Genomic DNA, 16,624 nt, shown 5'->3' on the forward strand with positions numbered 1-16,624 from the left:
CGTTTCTGTTTTAACAAAAACTAAGAATTATTATATGAACATGAGAGGAGCATCGGACCGTGCACTAATGAATTCCTGTTAACTTTCATTTCCTTCTTTCATCATTACTGCCTTCTGAAAACGTAGCACCTACTTTAATGGGACTTTTGTAACATTTAAATGTTTCTCGTTCAGGACCTTTACATGGATGCGCCTGAGAAGACTGTCGTTCACCTGAACTGTCAAAACTCACTGACCAATAACAGCGCGGGTCGATTGTGGGGCCCCGCCCACTCCATCCGCATCTCCGTTTAAATGATGTTCTCATGCTTTTCTGTCTAATTTGGACTGTTCGTCTTTGGAGTACCTCACTGTCGCAGGACTCTCCAAACCCTAACTTTCCAAATCCGGCATTTCTTCGTCAGCCTTGTGAGTATGCAGCGATATTACTCATACTTTATTTATTCTACTCTTTTAGTTGTGTAGGCATGCATTGCTTACAGATGCTTTCAGATAGGCTATGCAAATCATCTGTGTGTATACCAGTAGGCTAAGTTGATTATAGAGTGTTAAGTGTGCGGAAAAAATGAGTTCTGAGCTGTGTGAGGAAAAACAGCAATCTTTCGCTGAATATCGAAACTGTCGACATTTAATTACTTTGAAAGATGTGTTTGACAGCTGTTCATTCAGTCATTTTATGCTGCTATTAAACTGATATTTCACCCAGAATTAAAATTATGTCGACATTTACTCACCCTTATGTTATTCCAAAGTTATATGACTGATTTTCTTCTGTGAAAAGACATGAACGTCAGGGTGTTAGTTCCTGACAGCCTCAGTCACCATTCACTTTCATTGCATCCGTTTTCCATACAATGAAAGTGAACGGTGACTGTCGTTCTGCCTAACATCGTCTGTGCTCCACTTAAGAAATAACTTCTGGATGAGTAAATTATGACAGAATTGCATTTTGCTGCACAAAGCAAATTGTTTCAACAACTCATTCAAATCTGACTTTCTTATCAAAACATCACCATAAAGTATCTCATGAGCTTTTAAGAGAGAAAACATGTCTATCCATCCATTCTTTAATAAATAAGTTTGACTTCAGCAGAGTCTGTCATAGGAAATGGTTGGGGAAAGTGCATAGAATGAGAGAAGAAGCAGTGAGCTTGACAAACCAAAGAGTTTCCTGTTCTCCAAATATGGTTGTCAAATGCAGCTTTCTGCTGAACATTGTGGTGAACAGCAGACAGAGTCAACCGACTGTCCTCTCGTTTCCCATTGAAGTGATGACATGCAAAGACAGCTAACCATAGACAATAGTGTGATGAAGTCTACGAAGAAGAATCATGATCTTGTAACAAAGTGCGGGGGAAGTAGGCTAGTCATTGACTGTGTCATCATTTATCCAATAATGTCTTGGTCAGTAACAGTAACAATTAAAAGAGATGGCCACCAAAAAAAGTATTACCATGTAGAATAAAAGATAGATAAATTATATAATGGTTATTTACTCTCCCCCATGTGTTTTGCTGGGTTGTTTTAACCCATGTTTCGGTGAAATATGAACAAACCCAACCGTTGGTTTAAATTAACGTATTGGTTTAAACTGTTTAATTTATATCAGTTGGGTTTGAACAACCCAGCTTTTTAAAAAAATTTTTAGAGTGGATAGTTTTCTTTCTTTTATGGAATTTTTAAAAAGAATATTTTGTTAAATTTCTCAATAGCATTCAAGTAACTGAGCTGTGAAGGGATACAAAAGTATATGTATCAAAAATGTGACCCAAACTGTACAATACAGTAGATTAGTGTGAGTGAAATTCACAGAGAAAAAAAAGAAGGTTTAGTACTACATGTAGGTGAATAAATAATAACCTAATTTTAATTTATGGGTGAATTACTCCTTTATGTGTGCCTGTATAAATCTATATAAATCAAACTAGCGAAATTCCTGACAGCTGTTTTAGAATATCTTTTATAATGAAGGTAAAAGGTGTGTGCATGTAGCAGAAGTTAGTTTTAATCAGGCTTAGTAGAAAAAGGAAGTTTAACGGTTATATTGGTTAGACCGTTAGACCTAGCAAGTTTTTACCAGTTTACTTGCAGCTATTCCAGTTTAGCTGTGTTTTTGACTTTAGCACGTTTGGTCTATCTTAAGGCTTCTTACCTGATTGTTACTCTAATGATTTAACACAATTCTGCATCACCTGACAGACTCCTGCTGAAACTCTTGTTTACTTCTTAAAACCAGTAGCTGGACTACTGTTTAACAGTTTAATCCACTCTTATCAAAGAATCAATGAGTGATTTGGAGAAAGAAGGCCTTTATGGACATTAATGGCAACATGTTGTTTAAAGGTGCCTCATCTAGGAAGCATTATATTCAGCATATATTGTCATCGCAACCACTTTAAAGCTGGTGCTGTTGACCTTGTATGAACATCCATCTCAATAGAAATGTTAAGAAAAGAGACTGAAATTACACAGCTGCTCATGAGAAAAAGAAAACCATATGGGTGGAATGAGAAAAAAAGATGAGGAGGAGTAGTGAAGAGAGGAGGAAACCTTTCACAGGACCAGGGGTCACAAAAATCCATCCGCGTAACACATGGTCACATGATCTTCTGGGCTTTAGGCCCACTTGAACACGGGCCAAGGACCCTGATTTGTGCTACCCTTTACTTTTGCCATGTAAAAAAAAGAACATGTACATTTCTTTGAAATAAAACACAGTCTTAATTTATTTAGGTAGGGTTTGCAGTAGGCCTATGTTTGAAGTGGAACTCCTGATCCATAAAAACCTCTCGATAAGTCTCAATTGCTGAAATGAAGGCGCTTCCCAAAAAAAAGAGGCTGTGAATCTATGCACAGGACACAGGAAATTCCCTCTTTTAATTAAGTCAGCTTATCATAGAAAAACTATGTTTGTTTGTCTCGCTCCCAAACAATCCCAGGGCATTTAAATGACCCTTTTCCCTCCGTTGTGTTTTCAATAGACGATTTTTGTCGTCATTCCGACAAAAGAATGTGGATTGAGAAACTGGTTTTATATTTTCTCAGCACGTTAATGTCATTTAGTCTTTTTTCCATAGCACAGACTCCGAAGAAACTTCAGTCATTCTCCATGTTTTAATTGACGAGAGCAACACTCTGGTTTTAGATATTATGCAAATGTATTGCAAGCTCTCCTGTCTATTAGATACAATTATATCATTTAGAATTTCTTCCTGCAGTTTGTTTTTTAAAAAGCTAACTTGTTAGAAAGTCAGTAAGTTTTGGTTGGGCTATTAGACCATACAAAGTAAATGTACAAACAATTGGTTATAAATGGAGGAGGAAACTGGTTCACATCTAAGGCGTGGCTTTGGAATTGTTTCCCAAAATTGCTTTTAAAGCACTAAAGCTGCACCTGCTGTTTGCCAACACTACTGTACTCAAAAATACTTGTGTAAACTTCCCTAAATCAGCCACCCAGAGGAAAAGTAGGGTGGGGGAAAGTGGCAGGAAAACTAGACCCCCACCAGCCTCTGACTGTCCCTGCCTAATGTTATCATTTTGGAGTAAACTGCGAGTCCGGCTGGAGGCATACTATTCCCTATAAGGGCTTTGTTTGGGAGTTCACTTGCTTCTGCTGTTTAGATCGACAGAGTGTCCACTGACTCAAAGGCAGCCTTATATGGTCATCGCAGCACGGGACCACAGCTGAGCACCAAAAGAAACAAGAAAATGCACAGCATTTGCTGTGGAGATTATCACATATTTATATATGTTTTGCCCTGTAGGATATGTTTTGTGTAGTTTATGGTCAGACTGGGGGACTTTGATCAAAACTGATAAAATTTTTGTTATTTCCCAGGCCTTTTTCCTCATCCTTTCATCTAAATAGTGGTGTCCCCTGTGACCTAAGTAATGTTTGTTAGGAAGAGGGTTGGTTTGGTTGTTGAACTTTGCAAAAGCTACACTGGCATGTGAATTGCTACCACATCCAAAAATCATCCATAAATTGTTTGTTTGATGTTGCATATTCCATTGATAATTTGGCCATTACACTCTCTAATGATGGAAAAACGCCCACTACGGATCCTCCATCTACCCCTTGCATCAAGGCCATATCCACGTCTTGAACTTTGAGGTGGACCATTTTTTATTTTTTTTATTTGGGTTGTCTTTTTTATTGAAATGAATTAAATAAATAAAGAATTTAAATGGATGCGGGAGAATAAAGAGAAAGAGAGGCACAGTGAAAGATTTTTGTAAAGTAATCAATCTGAAATGTTTGCAAATAATATGTTTATTTTAAAATATGCACCCATTCAATCTTATTTTTATGCCTAATATGTTAAAAACACAAAATAGAAAAATTCTTCTTGTCTTGTCACATGCGGTTATGAGTTATGAATCATGTAAATGACAGCCTATATTTTTAATTAAAAATGGTGAAATTTGTCGTTTAGTTGCTCACATCTTACCTCGCACTCTTTCACCAAATATCGTCAAATATCAGAAATTGGGGAATGGACAATTTCATACTTCTCTATTGTTGGGTTGGACCTCAATGTCTGTGGTGGTTACAGCCCTGCTTTAGCAACTTATATTTAATTAAAATCTATTACACATCCAATATTGTGGTCGATATTGTTTAAAAATTCTTATTAATATTGCTGTAGTGTCATACAGGTCAGAGAATTAAATTTTGAAAGAAAACATTGTTTAAAAATCTGTTTTCCTCTTAAATTTGTAGTTGTCTTAACCCAGCACCAAGATGACGAAAAAGGGCTTGAGTGACGATGAGAAATTCCTTTACACGGACAAAGACTTCATGAACAGCCCCGTCGCACAGGCAGATTGGACAGCCAAAAAGCTGGTATGGGTCCCCTCTGAGAAACATGGTTTTGAGTCGGCCAGCATCAAAGAGGAACATGGCGATGAGGTGCTGGTGGAGCTGGCGGACAGCAGTAAGAAAATCACAGTCAACAAGGATGACATCCAGAAGATGAACCCACCCAAGTTCAGCAAGGTGGAGGATATGGCGGAGCTCACCTGCCTGAATGAAGCCTCCGTTCTCCACAACCTGAGGGAAAGATACTTCTCCGGCCTCATCTATGTGAGTATGCCATTATATTTAAAAAAAAATTGCTCAGTAAATTATAATAAGCATGCACTCTATTTTATCAAGTTGAATTAGGTTCAATGAGGTGACGCATTGTTTTGTTGGCATCTTTAATTTATTCAAAAATACATTGAAATGCAGTTCATACACACAGTGACTTCAATACACCTGAGCATATTTTTAATTTCTAAACTAAAAATATCAGGGTGATACAATTGACAATATATCATAAAAGCCTGATTGAAAGGAGGAAATACTTGAAAAGAAACCCACATCAGCAGTTTTATTTTTCATTATTTATTATTAAAAATACAAGCAGTTTTGTTAAAATATTAGTAATTTTTGTGGTGTGACTCCCCAAATACATAATGATACACACACACACACTGTATACTTGATGGTTACACCACATTACATTTGTAAAGTTATTAAAATGTTGAAAATGTTATAAATGTTTCAAGCTCAAATGAAACCAACATAAGAAGGAGTATATTTTATCGGAGTGTTAATTTACACGAAGTGCACTGCATATAGTCTGCCTTGTTGGCAGAGGCTATTTACACTAGCTCCGCCCACTGATATCTGGTTGGGCCAGACAAAATTACGGAAGACGCTGGATCGTCGTAAGGCATGTGGCATAACGTTTTGACACAAATGGACCCAAACTCACTCTACTCCCTTTTCCCATTACATAACAGATCGGAAAGGTATTTACTTTCAATAAAAATGAAGAAAATATTCGATATGTGTAAATAAAGTGTAATAATAAAGTGATTATTGGTTGGGGCTAGGTGTAGGTGTATGGAGGGCATCCATTTAATAATTTTAATAAATAATTATTTACACTCTATGATATTATTTCATACCGTTTTATGAACAACAACAATGAGGTGCAAATAGTACATCTATCTACTATTTACACTAATTGCAAAGAAAATACTGCTATTTTTACATAGTGTGAATAGAATCTCGCTATTTTCACTTAGTTTAAACAAGAGCTATCGCTAAGAAAATATGCTATTTTCATTTGTGAAAATTTTCACAATTATCTTGGACACTAATATCTGTCATTGACCCCCTGCTGACATTACTATATTACATAACATTGCATAACATTTTATTATCAACCAATGCATAACATTTATAAATAATTTTATAGTGGCCGAACCAATGCAAAATAATTTTTGCACTGACGACATCTAGCTTAAAATGGCAGCGATGATTTTGCAGTATCTAATGTGTAATCTAAAGTGTAAGATAGAGGAAGTATACATTCCCCCAGAGTGAGGGGTTATATAACTTCCACAGGACTCTGTTTTGGTAACAAACCATTAGTTAATGACATTTTGCTCTGAGGATATCTTGGGAAAGGAGTCTTCCATATGGAATATGCATCACCTAAGCTTTCAAATATTATGAGTAAAAATATACAGACTTAATCCTAACTTCCTTAGACTTATATTTTAAGACTCATTGTATGACTCTTACGATGCCTCCTTGTTGTCCTTTACCTGATGGATTCATAACACTTCAAATATACAGTGGAAAATTGAGATGTTATCTTTTTTCAGACATATTCTGGGCTGTTTTGCGTGGTGGTGAACCCCTATAAAATGCTGCCAATCTACTCTGAGAAGATCATTGATATGTACAAAGGCAAAAAGCGCCATGAGGTCCCTCCCCATATCTACTCCATCACGGACAACGCCTATAGGAACATGATGCAAGGTAAAGACGCGCTGCTGGACGTTCACATATTAAATCATAGCTTGCTTCTCTTTACAAGATCTGAATGTTTGGAGTTCACAATAGCCGTTGTCTTCGAAACTTCCAACACAAGTGAATCCAAAAGGCATTTAATTTGACTAATTGACAACAGGACAGTGTAAAATCTCTTTATAACAGCAAATGTCATTTGTGTTTGTTGAAATGGAGTGTGAGCACTCGTGTCAGCAGGTCACACATCACACACAACACCATTTGAAACACTTTCAAACGAACATTTGCACAAACCCACAGAAGTTTGAAGCTAAAAGAAATGAAGTGAAATTAGGTGCTAAATGAAAAGAAGAACCACAAGATATTTTACACCCCTATCTTGCAGCTTTTAGCATGGTCTAAAGTGTTGCTAATGAAGTTGTTGACACATCAACTCAACATCAACATCAATAAACTGGAGTCAAAAAAGAGGGTAAACAGTGAAGCTTGCAACAAATCGCTTTCAGAAAGCAGAAGTAGGAAGGTGTGTTGTCACGCTGTTGCTCAAGAGTAATTCTGCTCAGTGCACTCATGTTTACCTTAGACATGGGCTGAAAAATCATGCTTAAACCTTGCAAATGTCCTTATTCATGCAGATCATTGCTCAATGTTGTGTTCACAGTGAGAATCATTTCCTCCTATTTGAAGACAGATGATCATTTATTGTTCACACAGCACAAATATTTGTCCACCTAAACACCAAATGATGATATTTTTGATGAAAAATAAAAACCCGAAAGACTTTTGTTCATCTTCAGAATACAAATGAAGATTTTGTTTATGAAATCAGAGAGCTTTCAGTCCCTCCATTGACAGCTACGCAACTACCAATTTGACGCTTCAAAATGTTCATAAAAAGATTGTAAAACTGATCCATATGAATCGAGCGGTTTAGTCCAAATTTTCTGAAGAGACACGGTCACTTTATATGATGAACAGATTGAATTTAGGCCTTTATTCACATATAAACATTCATCAACTCACACAAGCATGTTCACTTGACATGCGAGAACCAATGAGGTTCATTCTTGGGTTACACAGCACGTTTGAGCTTCAGCAAGAACCAATGAGGTTCATTCTCATGTGTAACGCAGTACACAATATGTTCATCATTTAAATCGATTGAGTATCTTCAGAAAATTTGGACTAAACCGGTCAATTAATATGGATTAATTTTATAATCTCTTTTTGAAGCGTCAAAGTGTCAGAAAGCTCTCAGATTTCATCTAAAAGATCTTCATTTGTCTTCCAAAGATGAACGAAAGTCTTACGGGTCTAACATGTTTTGAGGGCTTCTTGTAGTAGCTATATCTTGAACTGTTACACTTGATGACATAACGTAAAAATCCAGCATGATCAAGCATGAGTGCCAGTGTTCACATTCCTACTCAGGGGCTTATACTGATCTTCCTTTGAAGTCCAGCAGGGTTTCCATGCTCAACTGAGTGTGAAATGGTGTAGCCTTGAGGTAAATCAAAACTTTAGGAGCTGAATATTGGATGGAATGGAAAGGAATAGAAATTATGTAAAGTATAGTATACTTATGGCAATAAATCCGTTGGATAAAACAATACCTGTGCATCTTGCTTTTGTCAAACAGTCTGGCTGAGGTGCAGTTTCCCCGTCGGTGTGTTTAGATTTGCTTTTCTGCGTCCCGAATGCCTCAATTTGTGCCTTAATTAGGAAGAAACAAGGGAACAGACATCATGTTGTATGTGGAAACCTGCCCAGCTTAAGTCATATCCAAAATGAGCAATAGTCATTCATTGTGTTTACAACAGAAGAAAGTTATATAGTACATGAGCAGAACAGGCGAGCTCACATTCAGCTGATTAGCTGGTTGGGCATCCGTCCAGCCTCCAGGATCATAGATAAGAACCAAACTGAATTTAAACTGCAAATTCATTGGCTTAGAATTGCTTGGAGAGGATCATATTTAGTTTGACTTGTTGACTTGATCAAATACTTATTTGATAAATGATCTAATAATAGATTTTTTTTAATTTCATTCCACCTTTTGAGGAATCAGTGGTGTACGGTTAGGATTAAAAAACCTTAAATGGAGCCAAGATTATCTGAGAAGGCTTTCAGGTTCTAATTTTAGCAGCATGAATCAATGATTGTCCCATTGCTGAACTCAGTATGAATTGTGTTGCATCTCTCAAAAGAATAGTGAAGTCAGTTTTTTCTTTCTCAGCTAATCAAATTGCTGCACTGAAAATCAAAGATTATTAGATTATGTGCATTATTCAATGTTGTAATAACAATGGTATTTGATCATACACCATTTTACATGTCAAGAACTTGACTTGAAGTGACCATGCGACAATCCTTGCTTTTTTAATGAAATGTTGAATTATTTATTATAAATTATTTATCCGTGCACATAATTATAACCTTTAATCAAAATAACTTGTCCTCTCTCTTCTCTGATGACGTGTTTACTGATGTGAGGGTGGGACAACCTGTCACTCACATGAGATCCACCAATAGCAAACCACAATAATCCAATCAATTCCCAGTGGACAAAATCAAGTCCCGTCCTACATTTAGGGAAGAAATAATTGTGAAGAAAAGCCTATCACAACGTCCGTTTTATTGCCGACTTTAATAATTTTTTTTTTTTCTATGCTTAAAAGAAGACCTTTTGTATTCTGTGATGTTCAAAAGTTTCCATGAGCACCAGCCTGACAGTTACCTTGAGCCGCTGTAATGTCTGTCTTTTCTTTCTACAGATCGAGAGGACCAGTCTATTCTTTGCACGTGAGTTCTTTATTGTTTTATTTACAACACTGCAGTAATTGCTTTTAACTAACTGGCACTGAAGCAATGATTCTCAACCAGGATTTAATCCCATGGGGGGCTGCAGGATGACTTAAAAGCGTTTAAATTGATCAATTATTATGAATTTATTCAAGCAATCAAACTCTAATCTAATTTAAAATTCAAAACGCATAAAATCAAGATGTAAACCACAATCATATTTTTCTCTCTCTCCTAAACTCAAGAGTTTATAATGTTGTTCTAATTGAAGAACATGCCGTTCTTGACATTTGGAATCACAAAATGAATAATTATTAATTAAATAGGTAACACTTTATTTCAATAGTCCATTTTAGACATTCAATTACAAGTCGTTAGAATATTAGTAGACTGTCTGCTTAATCTGCTAACACTTGATTTTGATGCTCCCCAACAGATATTCCACTGACTACTATAAGTAACTTTGCAAGTACATGTCAACTTATTCTACTAACCCGAAATCTAACACCTAGCCCTAACCTAACTGGAGTCTACTACAGTCTACTAATACTCTAATGAGAGATAGTTGACATGTAGCAAGTTATCATTGTAGAATGTCTGAAGTGGACCATCGGTCGAAATAAAGTGTAACCATTTAATATATCAGTATTCCCATTTTCTGTTAGGGTTAGGCAGCTTTGTCATAATTACAGCCGAAATATCTTATATGAGGAAAAACATCCTCAAAAATAGAGTTAGATATGGTAAAGTTGAACTTGATTGACTGAAGTCGTAAAGAGAAGGCCTGTTTTAAAGTGTGCTGAGAATACAATGTTTGCGTAAAACCAGCATCTTGTAAGATGCTTTCATTTTGAAGATGCCTTGCATGTATATCCTCTGCTGCCTTTGATATTCTACATTCATGTGCAGGCACTTAATAAAAAGAATTAAAATGGTGTTTGAAATAATTTTTTTAAGTTATAGCATTGTCACTTTCTGTTAAGTCATTGACTGACTGAACAAGAAGGCAGATGTTTTAGCTTTCAGACACAGCTAAATGTTATCCAATGTCATCTGACAGTGGTTAATACTGTTTACATCCCTTAATAAAGGGTTTTGAGGGGGCAAAAACTCCTCTCACCATAACCTGAATGTTGGGAGTTTGATTCTCAATACCGGCAGGAAAATGTAGGTGGTGGAGTGAATGAACAGCTCTCTCTTCCACCCTCAATACCCATGACTGAGGTGCCCTTGAGCAAGACACCTAACCCCCAATCGCTGCCCATTGCTCTGGGTGTGTATGTCCACGGTTTGCAGTGTGTGTGTGTGTGTGTTCACTACTCACTGCTCCTAATGTGTGTGCACTAACTCGGATGGGTTAAATGCAGAGGAGTATGGGTTAACATACTTGGCCTTCACGTCACTTTTAAATTTAACCGTTTTGACAAAAAAACGAATGACTGGAACTCTTTTAAGCTCCTTCTAATATAATATTCAACAATAAAGAAGACGACCGCTATCAAACACGAACATTATGATTAATAGACATCATTTAAACTAAGAGTCCTTCTACTATGACCTTTTTTTCCGAGATGTCCTCAGCACTGGGAACAAGGCAGATAAACCCAAGGGTCGTGTCTCTTCAGAGTCGACCTATTCACAGGAAATGTGCCCCCTGTCCTGATTCTAAATCCAGATCATCTTGCATGTTGACTTCCTTTGTGTTTGTTTTTTGAGTCATTATTTGGTATTTGGTCTGCGTCTGTAGAGGTCCCACAACAAAACCTGGCCTGTCCTAAATTAAAAATAACATGCAAAAATAACTGTTATCGAATTGGATAGACATAAGATGATCTTTACAGGCGATATCATTGTTTCACATCTTTGTGATGATTAAACGGCTGTGAAATATGAGGATTTTAAAATAAAATGGGTGTTGATGCAATGTGTCAGTGTGGGAGGCACCCTCAGATACTGTCTGCAAACTTCCTCTGAGTGTGGAATAGGAAATGAAAGCCATTTAAACTGTTCTTGGCCCACTGTTGCTAGGGCACAGAATCCTCTAATGACATCAGGATGTTTCCGCATGGCTCAACTCTCCCATGGAGACTTTTTTTTCAAGCTGTCTCAAAGCAAAGTTTTTAAAAGAATCATTTGGGAATAACCACCCAAATTTAAAACACATGGACTGTTAAACTGTTAAAAACACACGGGTCGTTTCCCATACCTCTTATCTAATGTGGTGTATGGGAACAGTCCAATACTACAATCACCATTTGACATCACAACAATCACAACAGTGACTGTGATCATCATGAATTTTACTATACTGTATCATAAATGGTCAAAAACTGTGGAACTACAAACATTGCTGTATAAAGTGCTCCATAAAATGGCTTTACTGATCTGAGGGCACCCTGCTCCTGCCAGATAACCAGCCCTTCAGCTGCGCAGGGTCTGTGGATCCCAGACTCAGTTTTCCTAATATGGAAATGTTACCGTGTCAGTATGAAGGTTACGTGATATCACTCTAGTATCATAGAAGCAATAGTGCACAGTAAGCTCTTGTAACAAAGTAAATTATAGATGATAATAAAAAATACATATATTTTGATATACAATTTAGTTTAATTTCTGTTATTTTTTGCATGCATGCATATTCTTAAGCACTATTCATTTAGTTTACACTACCATTTAAAAGTTTGGGGTCAGTAAGATTTGCTTTTGAAAGAAAATAATACATTAAATTGATCAAAGGTGACAGTAAAGACTTTTAAATTGTTAAAATTAACTCTTTTAAATAAAATCTGTTCTTTTGAACTTTCATGAGAGTCACTATTTCCACAAAAATATTAAGCAGCACAAATGTTGTCAACCTTGATAGTAATAAGAAATGTTTTTGGAGCACCAAATCAACTGAATTCTTAAAGGGATAGTTATTAGAATTCTGTCGTTTACTCACCCTCAAGTTTCTTTTAGTGAGCTTCTTTGTTCTGCTAAACAAAAAAGAAGATATTTTGAAAAATGTTTGTAACCAAGCAGATCCAAGCAACCATTGACTACCATAGTAGAGGGAAAACATATTATGGTAGTCAATGGTTGCTCTATCTGCTTTGTTACAAACATTCTTCAAAATATCTTCTTTTGTGTTCAGCAGAACAAAGGAACTCATACAGGTTTGGAACAACTTGAGGGTGAGTAAATGATGACAGAATTTTAATTCTAGGTGAACTGTCCCTTTAAAGACTGCCTGTGGTAAAAATCTAGTTTTTAATGTTATTTATGTGGTGTTTTTTAAATATGCGTTAAGACATGTCAACAAAATTGCTGAGAATTTTCTCCTTAAAACTGCAGTGAAAAAAAGAAAAAAACACGGTTTCAAATTGTCTAACTACCTTGTAACCAATCACATCAAAGTGTGGGCGGGCTTTAGCATATCATCATCAGTCTCAAGAGAAGCCAGGTTATCCCGGTATATTTTTCTGATGCGTACATTTAGCAATATAGCGGGTGAATTATGAATATGATGTATATTAAGATGATGAACTAAATGCATTTCTCGACTGACGTTCTAAGTTGTTCAAAGCGTTTCTGAGGATGCTGATTTTTAGAAGGCAGCTGTCTGACTCTGAGGTGGCGACCGGGAACACATTACATGTTTGTGTAACATTACCAACACATTGTCAGCTGTTTAATAACATTGTCAAGCAAAAGACTTATCATATTAATTACCGTTATGTGTCTGACGTTGTAAAGAGCGATACCGTTGTGCAGTGTTTACTTCAGTAAAGTTGAGCAAGTGGATCTCTGAGCTGGTGTGAGTGGAGGCGGGGCTAATTTGCATATTCATGAAAATTCAGCCATTACAGGAATAAATTGCATTTTATACAGATAATATAGAAAAGTAATATTATTTCACATTGTTTTTACTGTATTTTTATCAAATGTAGTTGTGCTGGTGCAACTTCAAAAGATCAACAAAGCGCATGGAAGAAAAGTGAAAATTTTGGGACAATACCAGTAACACTTGTGAAATGGAGAGATCAAAATAGTCAGAAAATGGAGCTGAAAAGATATTACTCTTTATTTTGCCAACGCGTTTCAGCGCACATGCTTTCATCTTGGCTAAAAGATTACAGGAGAACAAAAGCTCATTTAAATACAAACAAGGACAAAATTCTAACTTACGGATAACCAATGAAAGGTCAGATGGCATCCACCAATCACATAACATGTCAAGTGAGTGATCACAAATCAGGCCAATAGCCTCTGTTCTTATGGTAGCTTCTTTCAAAAGCATTTTTAAAAATCTTTATGATCCCAAACTTTTGAATGGTAGTATGTCAGTCATTAGAGTTTTCTCCTAAAAAAACAACTATACTATCTACTTAGGACATACACTCTAAAAAAAAAAAAGGTTCTATATTGCACCAAAAATGGTTCTTGGCTCGTAATCATAGGGGAACCATTTTTAGTGCTATATAGCACCAATTTTGGTGCTTCAGTGGTTCTTCAGTGGTTCTTCAGAGGTTCTTCAGCGGTTCTTCAGAGGTTCTTCACCGGTTCTTTGACTAAGGTGCTATATAGCACCTCTGAAGAACCGCTGAAGAACCACTGAAGCACCAAAATTGGTGCTATATAGCACTAAAAAAGGTTCCCCTATGATTACGAGCCTTTTTTTTTAGAGTGTACCATCCAAATCCAATGATTTATCATTTTCTTGGTTCATGTGTTTTGTATTCACAGCTATTACTTTCCCCGGCGGGTGGTCATTAATATGGTGGACGAGCAGAAAAGTCACGTGACTAACATATGATGAATAGCCTTCTTTACACAGCAAATATAGTGCCAAGACAAGGGCTGATTTTTTGTTAATTTCATTAACACTGAACCGAATCCTAAAACCTATGTAACTGTTATTTCTAAATGCCTTGCAAACACTGGTATTTCCATTATTAGTATTATTCAATGGAGGAAAACACAGTTTTGTCATTTTAGTGTTCTTTTTTCCCTAGTGGTGAATCAGGCGCTGGGAAGACCGAAAACACCAAGAAAGTCATCCAGTATTTGGCTGTTGTGGCCTCGTCCCACAAAGGCAAGAAAGACACAAGCGCTGTAAGTACGAACAGTCTGGAAAAACTCTTTCTCTCTTTAATAACCTCTGTCTTCTCCTCAAGCCAGTTCTTATGGGTTCAGTCATCATTTTTATGCTTTGCCCTTGCTTTGACCCTGTTCCTTCAAATCAGAGTCTGACATTTTGAATCCTTTCATAAAGACTTAAGTAATGATGTGCAAAGGTCATATTGGTGAACAGATAAGAACACTTTTTTGATATCTTATCCCATTTATCATAAGATAATGCTGGCTCTGATATTAAAATATTACTTGCTGTTGAGCCTTTTGTATCCCAAGGAAATCAAGACTTCTACAGATGCTAAATGAGAACCAGTGAATGCAACAGAATGCTCTTAGTTCGCACTTATCTAATGTCAATTTCCTTAATGAATTTCCTCAAATAGCAACAATCAGGACAACAGTTTGCCTATGTGAGTAAAAAGGATTGTGAAAAATTTCTTCTTGTGTGGGTTTGAGAGTTTGCATGCCTGAGTTTCTCACTGAGAGTGACATTAGACAAGTCTTACATGGAGGGACCATCTAAATAAACCACCCGTACGGCTACTGGTCAAGTGATTGTTGACCAACAGTGTGCCAAAAAGCCTGAGTGTTCGCATGATGTTTAAAAAAAATGATTACACAAAAATAATAATATCAAGATAGATCATCGTTAGATCACGTGTGAGCCATTCCCCCATCTGAGATGTGGTTAACTTTTTCTTTGCCAGAGTGGATGCCTGGCATTGAAACGGCCTGTCTGAGCACAGTGTGTGTGCATGCCAATTTATAGCCTTTTGAATTGACGATCTCATATCCTTTCCCGTTTTTCCTTGATCACCTATTCCACCTACCACAGGTTCATGCGCATTATCCATCAAGCTCATATGCGTGTGCATTAGGAATATAAATCCCACCTCAATGTATATCTGCTTATAATGTGTACTTATGAGGTACGACATAGGAAACAAAAATATATGCGCACATTATAGCTGTTTTTATGACGTTTTATGCGTAACAGCCATGCATATGAGCTTAAAAGGGATGCCCATAATAGTTATGTTCTTGGTTCTTTAAAAAAGTAGTTTCGTTACTCTTGAACGCACTACTTTGAAAATTACTAAACACTTCTTCTACATACTAGTACTCTGAAAAGTTCAACGTTGAAATGATTCGTTTTTTCCTTCATGTTAAACTTAAATAAGGTTAATTGCATGTGAGCGAGAGAGAACACCAGAGTATGTGAGTGGAGTGAATCGACAGCTTTTTCCTCTGGGTTTTCCATTTCCCGCTTGTCGTTCATTCTACGCTCAATGGTGAGAGAAACCCCGATCCGAGATTACATTATTGTTCTACAGTATTTTTTAGGTATTTCTTTTTTTGACGATCCAGTGTTCGAATTTTGAATAGACTACTCATCTGGAAGATTACATTTTTAGTGTAATGTAAAAGGAACACGTAGTCCACAACTTTAAATTTCCCCACACTTTGTCATTAATTTTTACTAAACATTTTAGAATTTTGTCTTTCTGATAATATTTCTCAAATCCCATCTTTCTTTCTTTTTGAGCGCTTAATAGTCTATTAAAATTGAATACTTGTTGATATGTAATTGCATTATGGGTTATTAATACAATTTTATGTTCACAATGTAACTCTAAAAAATGCTGGGTTGTTTCAACCCATGTTTGGGTCAAATATGGACAAACCCAACCAACAAAAATGTAATAAAAAAATGTAAGCGGTTGGGTTTGTCCATATTTGACCCAGAATTTTGTAGAGTATACACAAGATCAGAATGATCTTGGCACGAGAGAAAACACTGATGCCCTGACTTTTAGCTCCACTCCGCACCACTCACATACTCTGAACGGCACTCCATGGACCAATGAAACTGTCATCTGTTAGTTAATATGC

General features: G+C 36.5%; 1 protein-coding gene across 3 annotated transcripts in view; it reads left to right on the forward strand.

The window, feature by feature from the left end:
* Positions 1–285: 285 nt before the first annotated feature.
* myh11a (myosin, heavy chain 11a, smooth muscle) overlaps positions 286–16,624 on the forward strand; it is a 37,716-nt gene continuing 21,377 nt past the window's right edge. For 2 of the 3 annotated variants that reach the window (XM_079841053.1, XM_079841055.1), the window contains exons 1-6: positions 286–408; positions 4,727–5,089; positions 6,667–6,823; positions 9,589–9,616; positions 14,611–14,710; positions 15,115–15,141. In XM_079841053.1, coding sequence (XP_079697179.1) covers positions 4,748–5,089; positions 6,667–6,823; positions 9,589–9,616; positions 14,611–14,710; positions 15,115–15,141 — 654 coding nt within the window. In that variant the 5' untranslated portion in view covers positions 286–408; positions 4,727–4,747. The remainder of the gene's footprint in view (positions 409–4,726; positions 5,090–6,666; positions 6,824–9,588; positions 9,617–14,610; positions 14,711–15,114; positions 15,142–16,624) is intronic. The other variant, XM_079841054.1, reaches the window with a different exon arrangement.

This window comes from Gobio gobio (assembly GCF_949357685.1).
Source record: "Gobio gobio genome assembly, chromosome: 17".
In the NCBI taxonomy this organism is placed as follows: Eukaryota; Metazoa; Chordata; class Actinopteri; order Cypriniformes; family Gobionidae; genus Gobio; species Gobio gobio.